This window comes from Teleopsis dalmanni, chromosome X (genome assembly GCF_002237135.1).
Source record: "Teleopsis dalmanni isolate 2A chromosome X, ASM223713v2, whole genome shotgun sequence".
Taxonomy (NCBI): Eukaryota; Metazoa; Arthropoda; class Insecta; order Diptera; family Diopsidae; genus Teleopsis; species Teleopsis dalmanni.
Window position 1 is genome coordinate 35,446,053 of NC_051848.1, and position 16,542 is coordinate 35,462,594.

At 29.6% G+C, this 16,542-nt stretch overlaps 1 protein-coding gene across 1 annotated transcript; it reads left to right on the plus strand.

Annotated features, from left to right (window-relative positions):
• The first annotated feature begins 6,904 nt into the window (after positions 1-6,904).
• LOC119662369 lies at positions 6,905-8,351 on the plus strand. The gene is made up of 5 exons (XM_038071972.1): positions 6,905-6,943; positions 7,209-7,271; positions 7,387-7,514; positions 7,611-7,673; positions 7,988-8,351. The coding sequence occupies exons 2-5, from the start codon at positions 7,212-7,214 to the stop codon at positions 8,295-8,297; spliced, it is 561 nt and encodes a 186-aa protein (XP_037927900.1). The 5' UTR covers positions 6,905-6,943; positions 7,209-7,211; the 3' UTR covers positions 8,298-8,351.
• The last annotated feature ends 8,191 nt before the right edge of the window (positions 8,352-16,542 follow it).

Below are 16,542 nucleotides of genomic sequence, written 5' to 3' on the forward strand. Positions count from 1 at the left end.
CATTAGAATATTAAAAAATGAATAATATAATGGGACACAACAAAGACAACATATAAATATTTATTTTGCAAATAAAGTGAAAGGAACCTGATTCTAACAACCCCAAAAAAACAAGGCAATAATATTATTTAAATTTAATATATTAAATTATATTAAATTATAATAAAATTTAATATAACATAAGAGGCGCGAAATAATGGACTATAAGGCGGTAAATACATGTAACTGAAAGGGGTGGGGAATAGCTGCGGGGAAACATAAACAAGATCAATTACAGCAGATAATTACAGGAAAAAATAATATAAAAAAATAAAGGAAATTATTAGGATTTTGGAAACTCTTGGAGTTTTTTGAATTCTAATTTCTTAAGTATGTTTAAAATAGTATAAGCAAAGAATCTACAGTACTCTAGATTCTTTGGTATAAGTGTAGATTATTAATAATATAGATATATAGTGTATATTACAAAGAATAAAAAAAGATATTCAAGATTGTGATGATAGAAATATAACTTCGAACAAGAATTATTAAATATCAATATATAATTGTAAAATAAAAACAAGACAATTTGTTTTTGAAAATAAAAAAGCGATGGTACAGGATAAGTTCTATATTCCGACCACCAATGTTAATTACACCCTTCCAAAAAACAATCAATTTTAAAAAAAATCGTTATTAAAAATTTTAAAAATATTAAACAAATAGAAGAACTACAGTTTCATCTGAATATATCTTATAGAATAAGTGGATTTTTAATTTTTGTAATAAAACTTGCAATAGTAGTAATTTTCCTCTGTATAAAAAATAATCATATTAAAATAGTAAATAATTTTCAAGAACACACTTTTAAAGACATTGAATTAAGACATGAAAGTCAGAAAAAAATATTTAACCAAGGTACGAGATCCAGTAGAATCTCAAATCAAGGGATGGAGGAGTTGTATTAAATAAGAAGGTACTGTTATTTTTCGCACAAACAAGATGGGTCCTAAGATTGACTTTATTATATAAAGTTAACATAACAAAAAGAATATTGTTTATTCAAATTAAATCTTAACTAGATTTAATAGAGAATGGCGAAGTTTCCACTGCCAATCACAAAAAACATACTATTAAAGAACGAATATGTGGTGTCGAAAGTGTGATTCCGGCATGTGAGGAACCTAAGCTGAATACTACATGAACTACTAGAACTGGAAAGTATAGTGGTGGTCTGAAAAATCTGCATGCGCTCGTGAGGCAATATAGGTAGTGAGAATTGAGAAAAAGTGAAGAGAATAATTAGAAAAATTAATTATAAAACAAGAACACGACAAACATATAAAAAAAAGTTATTTATTTAATAAAATAAGCAGTATAGATTTAAACAATTTATGTTTTTATAATATCAAGTTATGAGGTATAGCATAGTATAGATTAAGCTTAAAGATTATTCGAGAATATCAATAAAAAATTCATAGCATTATTCTATAACCTGTGAGGGTAAAGTTTTCTAAATAAAATTATATTATCACATATTATCAGTACAAAAAACAATAGTTTATATAGGTTCACGGATTATATTTTTTTGAATACAATATTAAACACAAAATTTTAAAATAAATATAAAAAAACAAAAATGTTATAACTTCGCCGCAAGAGATCTAAAAGAATCAAAAGAAGATTCTTCAGATATTGAAATATAGCCTTGATTAATAGCAATCAAGATTATGTTGACTGTTTGATAGGAATAACAAAGAATTGTCTATTATGAGCTGCTCTAGCCTAGTGCAATACCTAATTCGATCCTCTACTGATAACAGCTCGACCGCTTGATTGGAACAATCAAAGAACACGAAGCAAAATAGAATAGGAGAGTATAGGAGTTAAAAATTTGACATCATATTGAGTAATTTATTCATAATCAAATATTTAGTGATTGTTTATTAAGACTAATGTAAACAACACACCAAATGAAAAAAATTTAATTGAAATTCAATTTATAAAATATGAATTATAACAGCACTATAAATAGAAAAATTGTTTCTGATATTTAATAAAATAGTTCTCATTTAGTTTTGTGATATTTGTTAATAAAAATATAGACAGTTATAGAAGAATATTGTTAGCATGTATTGCATATTAATATAGTACATTGTCAGTATTGTGGCTTCTGTTGATATTGTTGGTAACTTATCACATACAATGTTAAAGCATAATTAAAAGATTATTAATAAAAGTAATTATTAATAAAGTTATAAAGAAAAAAAGAAATATTTATACAAAAAACTCCGGATCCATTTAAGTTAATCTCAATGCGGATTTCTGAGATATGCGAATTACTGAATTTATATTAAAAATACAATATTTGTTTAATCCTTTTTTTATTGCATTTTTATTATAAATTCAGTAATTCGAATATCTCAGAAATCCGCATTGAGTTCAATTTAAATGGATCCGGAGTTTTTTGTATAAATATTTCTTTTTTTAATATTTCTTTATCTAGAATTTAATAATTCTAGAAATAAAATGACAGATTCGCATAGTTCAAGAACTTACAACTTACTATCTTATCTTACTATCTTATCTTATCTTAATTATGATGCTTAATAGAGATATACTTAGTTATCCATTGCTATTTATACCATATACCATGTTTAATTATGGTATTAATCTTTGTAATTAATATCATAATTGTAATTAGTGTTAAATTAGGCACATGTGTCGCAACATTTGTTTTTTATTATGGTGTGATCATCTCATTCTAATTAGTATATATTTAGGCACATACGTTGCTACAAATATTTTTTATTGTAAATTGCTATGGTACATACACCACAATAAAATACAATGGCAAAATGTATATAAATCAAAGAAATAGACTTTATATATTAATGCATTTCAACTACACAACTTGAATAATATCATTTTATACACGTATAATAAATGATATAGTGTATAAGGAAATAAATAAATAAAAAATAAAATGTATGGGCGATTAAAACATATATACCTATGAATATACACATTATCCATAAAAGTATTTAAATTAGACAAACTATCTCGCAGATTTATGTGATCCAGAATCCAAATGATATGAACAAGTGGTCGCCCCTTACCATACACCACACGCCATATAACACATATTTTGCATTTCCTGATCTGGTTTTGGATAGCAAAGATCTCCAAATAATTACAGATTAGGACAAGCAGAGATCAACTGTATACAGTGTAGATTATTATAAATCCTTAATAATATTAACAGTTTTAAGTATTTTTTATAGATATAATTGTTTGATTTAAACTGGATTTGCTTAAAGTTATAAGTTGTCGTGCTTAATGATTCTATGCACTTTGACTTCACAGCAGAAATAGTCCTTAGTTTTTAACATCAGTTCTACTTTACAAGGACTAAAAATTATTCATATTTTTTTATTATATTTTTGCGATTTCTATATTCACGATGAGTCTGCATGGAAATGGCATATAAATCAGTGTAAAATATTCTTCCGCGACCACTATAAATTTACAGCAACAATTACATTAAGCAGCAAACAACAAACAATAAAAAACAATAAAAACAATAACACAATAATATTATTAAAAGAAAAAAAAAATTCAAGGAATAATGGAAGAATTGCTCCTTTTGGTAGTGCTCTCACTGCAATTTGTAACCTTCAAAAGCAACAACAATTATTATAACAATAACAATAATAATAACAGCATGGAGGGAATACACAAGCTGATAAAACGACAGACAAACAGACAGACAAACGGACAGACAGACAGACAGACAGACATACAAATTGCGCTAGTTCGCGAACGTATGCAATCCTTACCAAGTTCAGCGCGAACTTCTGGTTAAGAAAGATTATGCAGGACAAAGTAATTTATTGAGTCCGCATTTTGCAGTTAATGTCTTCATGTGGTTTACTTCATGCAACTTGCAAAGAACAAGTTGAAAACATTGCTTACCAAGGATATTATGTATTGTTGGCTCTACGTGCATAGGAATATTTCATTATATCCTGCTTCTATTTGAATTTTATTAAGATTTGAATATTCTGAAGGAGAACGTCTGCATTCTATAGAAACTTGCAATTTTCAACTGAATTTAAGCTGTTTGCTCCAAAATATTTAAAACTATTAAAAGTTTTTTTTTTTTTGTTTATGTACTTATCTCATTTTATTAGCCTTTATTTGTTATTATTAATGTGTAATGTAATGTGGAAAAAATAGTACCACATTACAGACAAATAAGAAAGAAAATCATGTTGGGGATGAACCCTTCAAAAAAAATATCTACGCATACATATACAAAAGACCATTTGTTTAGATGTGTTCCGTACGTAATACCACAACCAATACTGAAATTAATAACTAAGATTGTGGAGAAGTAAAAAAAGCAGTCGTACCCACCAAAATACAACTGAACTATTAATATACTACGGTACTATATTAACGCCACATAAAATTAAATTCTTTGAAAAAATATTAAAGAAATACTTCCATTAGATTGAAGTACTAGCATAGTGATAATCCGTAAAAAAGCGAATGTTATAAAATTCTACGAACAAAGAAGAACAATACTTAATATAGACGTGTATCAGTTAGCTGCTTCCACCAAGGTATAGTCTGCTCATTTGCTGGATCATTATGTACTAAGAAAACATACTATTAGACTGGGATTAACTTATAATTACTTTTGTCATTAGCTATATGTATGTGTTGATCTACTATATGTAGACCAAATATATAGAAAAACACAAAATTATTTTTATGTTTTTGAAAATAAATTATTATTAACAAAAATGTATAAATAAGTTTCTGTTAATATCACACTAATAAATTCTATAGCATCAACAAAGTCATGATATTTTACAAAAAAATGATCTGCTTAAAGCAGTAAAAATTAGCAACAATTTGCTTTGCCTAGTAAAGCTGCCATATAAACATCAACCCCAAGTGCATTAGATCAGAATCTTACTTGCTTTAACAGAATTGTATTCATTTCTGTTAAAATCATAATAACAAAATATATCGTATCAAGAATATGTGGATGGCATTAACTGGCTAAAGCAAATTGTTGTTGCGAACCTCATGATAGTCCACTTCAATCACAGCTCTAAAATTTGTATGAGCGAACTGCGCCATCCTATGGAATATATTATTTTTGTAGCAAGAAAGTGTGGATTGCGATAATCAAATATAATAGGATGTCGTAAGTTTCTCTTAAGTTTTTAGAGTTTTTGCTCAAGTGGAAAATTAAGGGGTTCATAATACAAATGAGCATTAGCAAATCAACACACTCCATATAGATGGAGTCTATAGATTCCATATATTCTGTTGGTATGATATCAACAGAAAGTAAAGCAATTTTCTGCCTTGAATTAAATTAGGTATACCATTCTTATGGTACGTTTCATTGTACAATATGCTATAGTAATATTGTAGTTGATTTATTTATTAAATTTACAAATAGGCAAGTACAAGATCAAGAGGACCAAGATGTGTACAAAAATACTAGAAAATACATACAGAGTAAAAAGATTTGATTGATCGAATTATCATCAATATCAAAATGTTGCTGAAACACAGCGAAATTGAATCATTTTTCTAGCAAATCTTAATTACAAAAATATCTACTACAAGTGATCATAGTCAAAGGATAGGTTTGATTATCTATTTCTAGTTATACTCAAGCCTAGTGCAACAGTACAATTCGGTAATCTGCTGCTCAAAACTCGACGAGCAAATTTGGCAGACAGAATTTAAGTTAAATATTTAACAATTTATTTAGTAAATGATCAGATCTAATGATCTGATTATGATCTAACATTTAATAATTGTTAGTTGATGAAGTTCTCACAAAAAATGCTTCCAATGAAATGGAAATAATAAAAAGTTAACTGAAGTCCCACATTCATCAAAAATTATATCAAATCTAAAATTGTAGAACTTTTGTGTGTCTTCTGTAAAAAGAAATTTAATACACATCATCTTTTGTTTTTTATAACAACTGTACTTACTATCTTTACTTTTCTTCAAAATATTTTTGAAACATTAAAACTTTTCGTAAGAAATATCACTTTTAAGCATTGCGTTAACACCTTAAAACCAGTTTGAGGTTTGAATTGTCAGCTGTTAACTGTCAATAGGAATTCGGATTTAATTACAAACAACAAAAGTTTTAATTGATTATAAATATTTAATTAAAATATATAATAAAAATTCTAGTTAATTATTTAAAAGGTTTAGAATCCTAAGTACCCGTCTCTTTGAAGTTATGTGCAACTCTCCGCACAGATGAATATTGTCGACCAATATCTTCAGCAATTTTTCGTTGGCTTACGTCGTCTTTTCAGAATTGAACAGTAATGTTTTTGTCGTTCACTAACACTAATTTGACGTCTAGAATTTCAACAGTAAACATTTATTATTTTCATCCAAAATATTTTTAAATGATTAATTCTTAGACACTAGGTAGTCAACTGATAATTAAATATCATTTAATTACATGATTATGTTTGCAAGCGAATTTAAATTAACGGTAAATGTAAATATTAAGAAGTGTCCGTACACTTTTTCTTCTGTGTGTATGTGTTTAAATAGTTTTCTTTATTTCTTTACTCCATTGTTAGACCTACTAAACAAACCTACAGCATACCTCTAGAGCTACTGCTTGCTCTATTTCTATCTATTTCATGCTCATCTGCGCTGCTGCACAGTTACTATTCACGGCGAATTGCATGAAGCAGAAACTTCAAGTTTCAAGATATTTGCCAGAATATTAGTTATATAAGAGACATTTAGGAGTTTTTGGGACTTTTTGGGAGTTTTTGTGAGTACCCTAATTAAAATTTTAAACAAAACCCTGATTGTCAAAAATTGAATTGCACTGTCAATCTTTTTGACTTACAAAATTTTTTCTTATGCAAGTGAATTGATTTGTGAAAATTTCATAGTAAGTACATTTTCAAGATAATTCATTATTAATTAATTATTTTTTAAATAAAATTTCATTAAATTTAAATAACAAATAAATATAAATAATAGTGCAACAATATAAGGGGTGTGTTTTTAGTAAGCAGAGCTTTCGACCGTTGTTGAAGCTGCCTTTATCGAATATTTAAATTTGTATTATTATAAAATATATTAATTGCATTCTAACAAAGATCTGAATAAATGTTATATTCGATAAAAAGTGCATTATTTTCATATTATTTCAGGAAATGTCTGATAATTCCGAAAAAGCAATGAGTATGTCACCTAAACAATTGGCTGCCGTTCGGGTATTTATTTCTTGAATATTCGCTGTAATAATAATTCGCTGTTTTAAAAGATAGTTGTGAAAAATAAAGATTTTTAATTCTTAAAAATTCACTAATTCACTAATTCACTAATTAGGCACAACGGGTTCAAAATAATGGTTACGGTGAGATGTTAGAGGAGGAACACGGCAAAAAAGGTGTAATTACACCTAATATCGATAAAAAGTCGTTAATCGAAACAGCTCGTGCAAAGTATATTAATAAGTATGAAGTATTTATTGATTAATAATCTATATTTTTTTCTTCATTTTTTTAGTGGATTTAAGTGTAATATTATAATTTTATATAATTTTTTTTCAGTGATATACCAGTTGAAACCCCACCATCTACCACCCATTCGTCAAATGTTGATGCATTCATGAGGTATGTGTATAAGTATTTCAATTACTATTTTTCGGGAAAAAACTATTATATATGTTTAAGTCGAAATTTAGTTGCAAGTCCATACAAGAACTTTAGTCGGAGACTACATTTAAATTTAAAATACGCTAATTGTAATACTTCAATATCAAATCAACAGAAAATAAATATATGTTTTAACTTTTAAATTATCGTTTACCGCATTGAATGATAAATGTATAGATTAAATCTAATGACCGAATTATATGAAGTAGTAGACACTCACTCAAGTTAATTTATAATATGGTATATAACTTCGTTTCGTTTATTTTATACAGAATGTCGCTGAGTGACGAACGTGCTCCAGGTGTTTTGAAGAAAAAACGTGAGTTACAACACCCTTCTCAGTGTAAAGATAAAATAGAAAAGCTTCTAAAAGAAGCGGGTATCGACTACCTGTCTGATGATATAGTGCAACCTCCTGATCTTCAAGATCTGGGCTCAAGCCAAAGGAGAACTTCAGACATACGAAGCTTACGCCTAGCAAGACCACTGTTAGAATGTGAGACTGAAGGCATGTGGCCAAACATCTACACCGGTGCGGATCGACCTAACATGGAGACGAAGGAAACACTCAATAAAAAATAAATCAGATTGATATGATGCCTATTACAATCTTAATATATACATATTCATTCATTTAATACTGTGTATTCAATTAAATTATTTAGTTATTTTTATTAAGTAGATAGTAGAATTTCCCTAAAATTATGGATAGCGTTTTTGATTGTCAAATTCAGAGTAGCCTTATTGGAAATAAAATGATAATTAGTTAGTTTCTTATGTCGACAGATACATCCGAATCCCATACAATCAAGCCTACAGTTATGAAATAAATAACAAATAAATTGGAGTTAATAACTTTTATATTAAATATTTTTCAAGGTTTTTTATTCCTGCTCACATTACTTGTTTTTCAATATCACCTGGAAATTATTCTTCATATTTCTGTATTTTCTCTCTAGTCCCTGATTTTCCATTTCCATTATTTTCAAAGCATGAAATATACGTTCATCAATACACTTATACCAAAAAAATGATACAAAAGTCATATAAGTCATATAAAACAGTTCTGTAGCAAGTACATAACTGTTTTTGTACTTGCTAGAAACTATATCATTCACAGATGTAAAGAATACTTACGTCATTGCGATACAATTCATCAAATCATCAAAACGTTTGGGAGTGCCATTGACCTCTTCCATTGTTTTAAATTCGTCAAGTTCGTAGAATCCAATCTGAAAGTTACTTATAACTAGAAGCTGTCCACTTGTGATAAGGCAATCCTTCTTTATTTGTTGTATGTTCACCTCATAAGGAATAAATGGCGAATGTCAAAATTGAAAATTCGTTTTGAGCAGGGATGGATTTCCATAAGCAATATTTTGGGGTGAAGTTAAACGGACGAAGATCATCACACTTATTCTATGAATTTTTAATTTCCATATTAAATTCCATATTCAATTCAAATAACCTAACTGCAAAGATGTGAAATTATCTATATTTTAATATGTTAATATTATTCATATGGAGAAATAATCATATACATCATACATTTTTATGTTCCTCTTAGTATATGTTTAAACCAAAACTATATCGACACATTTCCGACACATTCAAAGTCAATTAAAAACTAATTTATTATTATTGAAAAGATCCGCATTCGGATCCGATCCGTTTATTTTAAAAATTTGTGTCTCTCACATAATAAACGTTTAATTAAATAATTATATACACATTGTACATAGTGGTAAGTTCCACATATGCATAAAATGAATGCGGAAGAGATGATGTATACAAAGCATATGTACTACTATACTTTCTGGAGCTATATTTATACATTTCTATATTTTTACTACCATAAATATGTTCTGAATATATTACAGGGTGCGCAAAGTCAATTCCAGTTACTTTTCAATAACGAATTCGTTAACCAAATCGAAGTGGTGAATAAGAGCAATTTTTTTAATAAATCACCACGACGGGTAAAATATATATTGTGTTACTGGAATATGAATATATTCGGAAATTGTTCTAGAACCAAATAAATCATTTAAATTATTAATGACTGCTTTTATCCTATCTATATCTGTCATTATAAGTTCTCTTCACATTTGATTAGAGTAAACGTTATATTGTAATGATGAAAAACAGCTGTTGAAATCTCTTCTGGTGCTAAATGTGTCTTACTAGAAAGATATACGTAATAATAGCCAAAAACAAAATTGTTCATTTTATTTGTTATAATAAATCGATTTGATCAGTTTTAATACGTACAGAGGAGAATATTATTTTATTACACAATATTAAGGTAATGCTTGCTTCAACATATTGAAATTTCGGCAATAAGCTCATATGAGTTGTGCAATTCAAAATACGACACTGCAGTTATGAGTCAATAGCATCTATAAATCACAAAGCAACACTGCCATTTATAAATCTAAATGAAACATATACATTTTCAATCAAAAGTCAGACCTTATTTCGGAAATTCAAAAAGTTTCTAATCAAAATAATGGCACAGGAACGCTTTCTCAGAGGAGGAGAGAAAACCTCGTAGTTCGCCTTTAACAGTCCTTCGCAAAGTTTTGGTTGGGGCACCAGGACGGCGGGATACTTGAGGATTCCACCTCAGGGCTTGTTTTACAATGAAGATGTTATTTTTGCAGAGCGTATGCTCTATTCACTTCCATTTACGTTTTTTTACTTTAGTACTAGTGCATATTTGAACTGTTCGCAAAATTTTTCGTTTGATATGCGAATTGGCCACCATATTTTTGGCATTTCCAAGTTTCAGAGCCATAACACAATACTGACTTTACGTTAGGGTTGAATAAGCTTAGCTTAGTTTTTTGTGTGATGAAGCCTGATTATGATACCTCACTATATTTCATGATAGCATACCAAATGCGGTTTTGGCTTTAATAACATACATCCAGCAATGTCTTTGTCCGCGCCATTCTTGTTCTTAACTATACTGCACAGGTACGAAAAGCGGTCGACACATTGAAGTTTACAGTTGTCTAGTGTCCAGGTTGGTCTCTGTTCAGAGCCGTAGCCACTGCTCATAATTTTGGTTTTATTGGTGCTTATCGGTTATCTGTGGTCGGTTATCTGTAGTTTAATAAACAAACGCCATGACTATACTCAAAATTCTCCAACTGTGTAAATGGCCCCCACTGTGCACCTTTCCATCCACTAATTGTTGATTGCATCACTTCATCCAAAGCTAAAATGAACAAGATAGGCGACAATTCACTTATAGCACTCTTAAGCTAATATTTGTATATAATAATTTTCATTTATGAATAAACGAATCGGTCAACAAATTCTGTGGTCTTATTGATCACCCATCATTCTTTGGTGCATTCTTTCACTTTTTAAATATTCAGAACAAACTAAACTATTAATAAAATATTTAAAAAATTATTTTTAAAACGTAAGAAATTGTTAATGTTTAAAAGTTTCTGTCTTTCAAATATTTCTCCGAAATGCGAATTCTAAAAACCTCACGACTCTGTATTTTCTAACTCCTACTTTTTTTATTTTAAAAGAGGAGCTCATAACATATTTCAGCTGAATCGGTTGTGATGATTTAAATTTTTGTCAAAATCCTTCCCTGTTGTAAAATAATAACCCACATATATGTTTCAGAATTTATTGGAAATCCAGTATTGCAACTCTGCTGACTTATATATCACCAAGTCTACGGTAATGCCAATGTTAAATAAACTCACAATCGCTTACGGAGTGGCTCTTAATATTTCTGGAAAAGCATGTAATGAGAAAAATTAAGGATAACAAGTTAATTACGTATATTTCTCAATGTTTAACAGTGAAATCTCTTCGGTTGACTTTGAATATCCTTGCCAAGCAACTTTAGTGCTTTGCTCATTAAGCAAACGTGAAGGAAAGACCTGGAATGGTGAAAAAATTGTGAAACGTTTAACCAGTAATGGCGTGCGTAAACTCACAACAGGAAAAGGAAACCGAAATCTTGTGTCATGTATTGGTAGGCTTGCGTCTTGACGTGGTTTATGGTGTGTCCATGTTAGTGTCCGCTTAATGGTTTTATTCTACATAACAACTCATGTTGTACACATCAGACGCACACTTATCTACTACGTAGATATCTATTTGGGACGGAACAGATTTACAACTTTATTATTGTGTTAATCAGACAATTACGAGACATAGGGAAATGTCCATTATGGGCTTTGTGATTTGGATAACTACTAGAATGGCTTTACTTAAAGGTAGTTGTCCTACATTTAAAGCAGAGATTTTAGTGAGTTATTTTTTATCCTAATTCAAATGCTTCTTAAAGGTTTTCTCCCTTTAAGAAAGTGAAATTTCCAAGATTTTTATATATTAGACTTATCTCATTCAATAAGTTGAGCAAATTACTAGAGATATTTAAGGAATATGGTTCTTGAATGTTACAATGGACTCTGTCACCAACGAGTATCGTTATCTTGTTAGTTTGTTTTCGTTGTATGAAAACAAGAAGAAATTATGAGGTACCAAATTATCACTGTATGTCGTATGATGTTTCAAGTGATGAAAAAGTCACCTAGTTGAATGGATATTGCAAAGCTCTGATTGCCATGGATAATTATCTGGGTTTCAGCGAATAATTTACTTCATTACTTCAGATACTTCGTGTAAAAAGAATGGAAGTACAATATTCAGTATACACAGTTTTTTAATTAACTACTACTGTACACCCAAGCCCGTAAGAAAAGGATAAAATATTTCTTAGATGATGCCTTATCCGTGTCGTAATAGGCGACTTAAATCCAGTAGGCACCACCCGATACTCTTTGAAGTATAAATGGTAGAGAATTAGTTTCACTCACGACACTCAACCAGAGTTGTTAATCTGATACTACAGAGGTCAGAGCCCACAGTTGCGGCAGTCCTGACCAATAAAGGTTTTAATGGGAATGGAATTGTCTTGGTGGCTGTGATTAAAACCTGACGAATTTTTTACAAGTCTTGTGATATGTGATCGACAATTGCCTTGAAGCATAATCTCTTTATGAGAATTCGAAATGCAAAGAATAGACAAGCACAAAAATTTTAGTTAATTTATTGAAATTTGGCTGACCATACAACGCTATTTCAAGTATTGTCAAGTACTCATTATCAGTAGTCTTAGGAAATATTCGAATTTTTTTTTTTGTAGTCCGTAAATAATAGGTTTAGACTGCAAGTGCCAGGCCTAGAACTTGTGCCTGTCAAATTAGAAGCGATGATTAATCGTGTTTATTCACAAGTAGCAAAGGCTGCACAAATTTTCAGGTTAGAAAAGTTGGAGAACGAAAGCGAGAGATCGAGACGAATGGAGGTGTATACTACAGCAGGCAAAGATCCGTGAAGAGCTATCGAGCCAATGATGATAATTTTTTTTGCAGAGATATTTGTTATGTATATTTTTAAATATTATATGTAAAGCGACTTTTTAGTGCTATTTTACAAAGAAGCTAAGCTATGTTACTCTAGAAATTCGCTTTCGTGATTAGGAAAAGCTAAACAATATTATATATTATTGTTCCTATTTCCAATTCTAACTTTTAAAGTTAATTATTTATGCCGAAACCACAAAGACCGTTTTGTGACCACAAAGAAGCTATTTTTTTAAAATTTAGAAGGATTCGAAAATCCTTCTTTGCTTTTTTTTTCATTTTATGTTGTTTGTTGGATGGAATTGGATATTTTTTGCTCAATGCATGATTCAAATCTATCAATTCTAGTTCGAAACGTTTAACAGTCACATTTTTATTTGGTTTTTATTACTCTCCTTACTTCTTACTGATCCTACCAAATGCATAACATAATCTCACGTCCATAAATTTTTTGATTTTTCTGTTGACATCGATTGTTCGCCTGGATCAACCCATTAGTTTTTGCGTTTAGGATAATTGTATTAAGTGAACTTTTAATCGCAACTGACAATTTCCTTGAGTGTTACCTTGAGTGTTTTATAAGTAAAGAATTATAAATATTGAACGATTTTCGATATTATTTTTAGACAATTCATATGCTACCCATTTTCTATTTTTTAGAACAATTCATGTCATGTAAACTATTGCTAAGGCCCATGTTATGTGGTTTGAATTAAGAATGAATTATTTTAGTACAAGGAGGAATGGAGTTAATTGCGTTCCATATTTTTTTGTAATATTACAAAAGGCAATATTACACAATTTTGTAATAATCTTGTAATACTACAAAAGAACATATCATCTTCTGTATCTAAAACATATCATGTATACATTTTTGTATATGTATGTATGTGAAAGTGCTCCAGCATTCCAACCAAATCTAACAATGTTTTTATTTCGCATACATAACAACTGAATTACCAATTTTATTACTGAAGTTAACAGGATAATAATTAGTGCAACTCAAACCCACAAACTCACATTCTTCTTAGAAATTTATTACAAAATAAACGAAATGGCTTTTCACGAAACATAACAACAAATATATGAAATGTACGCTACTTTATTTCACATTCTCCTGCGATGTTTTGCTCTCCGACTTATTGAGTTTCCGACTTTCCGACTTTTTGACGTGTTTTTCTTGTCTTTATCTCTGTTGTTACATAAAGATAACCGTAATCAACGCGTGCAGCCATTTTTTAAAGAAATTCTTTTTTCCGTTCTTTTATTCACATGCTTCATTCCTCTTCTTCATTTCCTTTTTTCCAAAAACGTTCCTTGCTGGCTTACACATTCTTTAAAAGATAAATTTATGTAATTATTAATTTTACTTTTTCGTAATTATCGCACGGAAACATACGGAAACACACGGAAACACACATAAAACACAACAATTATCGCTAATTAGAACAACTTCCGCTCGGCAACACCAACATTATGAGGGAGAAAAGCAGGTAATAAGCACGAGCTCACAGGTTCAGATGAATGGTACTCAAATTGTTGGGAATCCTTTAAAGAATTTCTACCGAAAAAATCTTAAAGAGTTAGTGAAATCGACACCGAAAACCGTTTTAATCGAAAATTGCTGTAAAAATACAATCATACTGAAATAATGAAGAAATATAATATGTTCATTTAATAAAGGCTATCAAAATTTCAAAACTTATGGAGGACTAATAATGTCAGTAGTAGAAATATATAACATCTTTATTCTAGACAAATAATTGAGCTTAAAAAATAAGGTAACACATAATACCAGTTTGGAAGTTAGTACCCTCAACAAAAAAAGAAAATCTGACAATCTAATTGATATGTCTCATAAAGATATTAGTCATACAATGGATGCATGACTAATGGGTTTTGTAGCAACAATTAACAATAACAACAGAAACAGAAACAACCGGACTGATCTTTTGATGATACACTTGGCACGTCCTCGGATACTATTTGAAATCTGGAACGTGAATACTTTATTTCAAACTGGAAAACTGGCCCAATTACCGCGGGAGCATAACGATGAAAATTGTCCATAATAGACATCAGCGAAATTTACGGTGAATTGTGGATCTCACGTGGACATCGCATACTCTATTCGGATATGGCGAACGACTATACACTATACACACATTTACGACCTACCTAGATCTGGCATTTAGCCAAAGACAGCGACAACTAGAGATTTTATGTAAATCGTTTATGTTCCTGATGGAATATGACTTATAATACAATTTTTTGACAAATAAAAAATTAAGCTTTTAGAAAAGTTGCAGTTCATTTGGGTCACTTTATAAAGCATATCAAGAAGGAAGATAGAAAGTTGTGTATTGAAATATAAGAAAATTTACTTACCGTAATGGAGTTAGCTTAGGCCTTGATTTACATTTTTATTTGATTTTAGTCAAATGGATTACATTCGATGTCCTTTAATCTTTCTAAAGCGTGTTTCCTAATTGGCTTATGTACTTATTTATGTTTTATAAAAAATGTTAAGACTTTGAGTGCGTTATCTCGAGGATGTTATCTCGATGACACAAAAGACAAAAATCGGATTAAGTTTTTTGCTTAATCAGTTTGTTTGTTCAGCACAGGAAAAAAGTGCTGAGTAAAAATATTACGTAGCTTACCATTAGGTTTAATATTTCTTTTGATTATATTATTAAACAACTTATGCTTGCATTGTGACAAATAAATATGAAAATAATTATTAAAATAGTAACTCTAAGCGTTTAATGATAAGCTTTATAGTGTTAGCTATTTAATAAACTATTTAATATAATTTACAAGTAAACAAAAATAATAATAACTATAAAAGAGTAAGCTTATTGTTGCTTCTTTCCTCTGACTCCAACTCCAACTCCAACTCCGACTCCGTCTCCTCTTCAAAGCTATAAAATCCATATGGTCCCATAAATCTCTCCTAACCACGCGAATATTGCGCTTACATTGAAGCTTGTAAACAATGTTCGGGTTTTCCTAATAAAAAGTGCCACAAACTTAGGCCGAATGACCAAAAGTATCCGGCAATAAAAACAATTTTATATCGATATTGGAAAGTTTAAAGGATGAAACTTTAAAAACAAGTTCCAAATTGTAAAAAAGTAAGCATTCCTTCATCAACTGTCACAAATCGATAAAAAAAAGAGTTAAACAAAGTGTGAAAATATTAAAACCCGAAATTGATTGGTGTCCGGGTCTAGTCACCAAAGACTACCATAAAAAAATGCTACACAATTTATGGGGTTGATTTAACTTAAGTCCGCTGTAATATAAAAAAGATATTAACTAATGCATTAATTTTTCTTTATAAATTGTTAAAATGATTTTGTTATTAATAAGATATAAGAAAATCAAACTAAAATCAGTTTCCACGCAAATAATATAAAGTC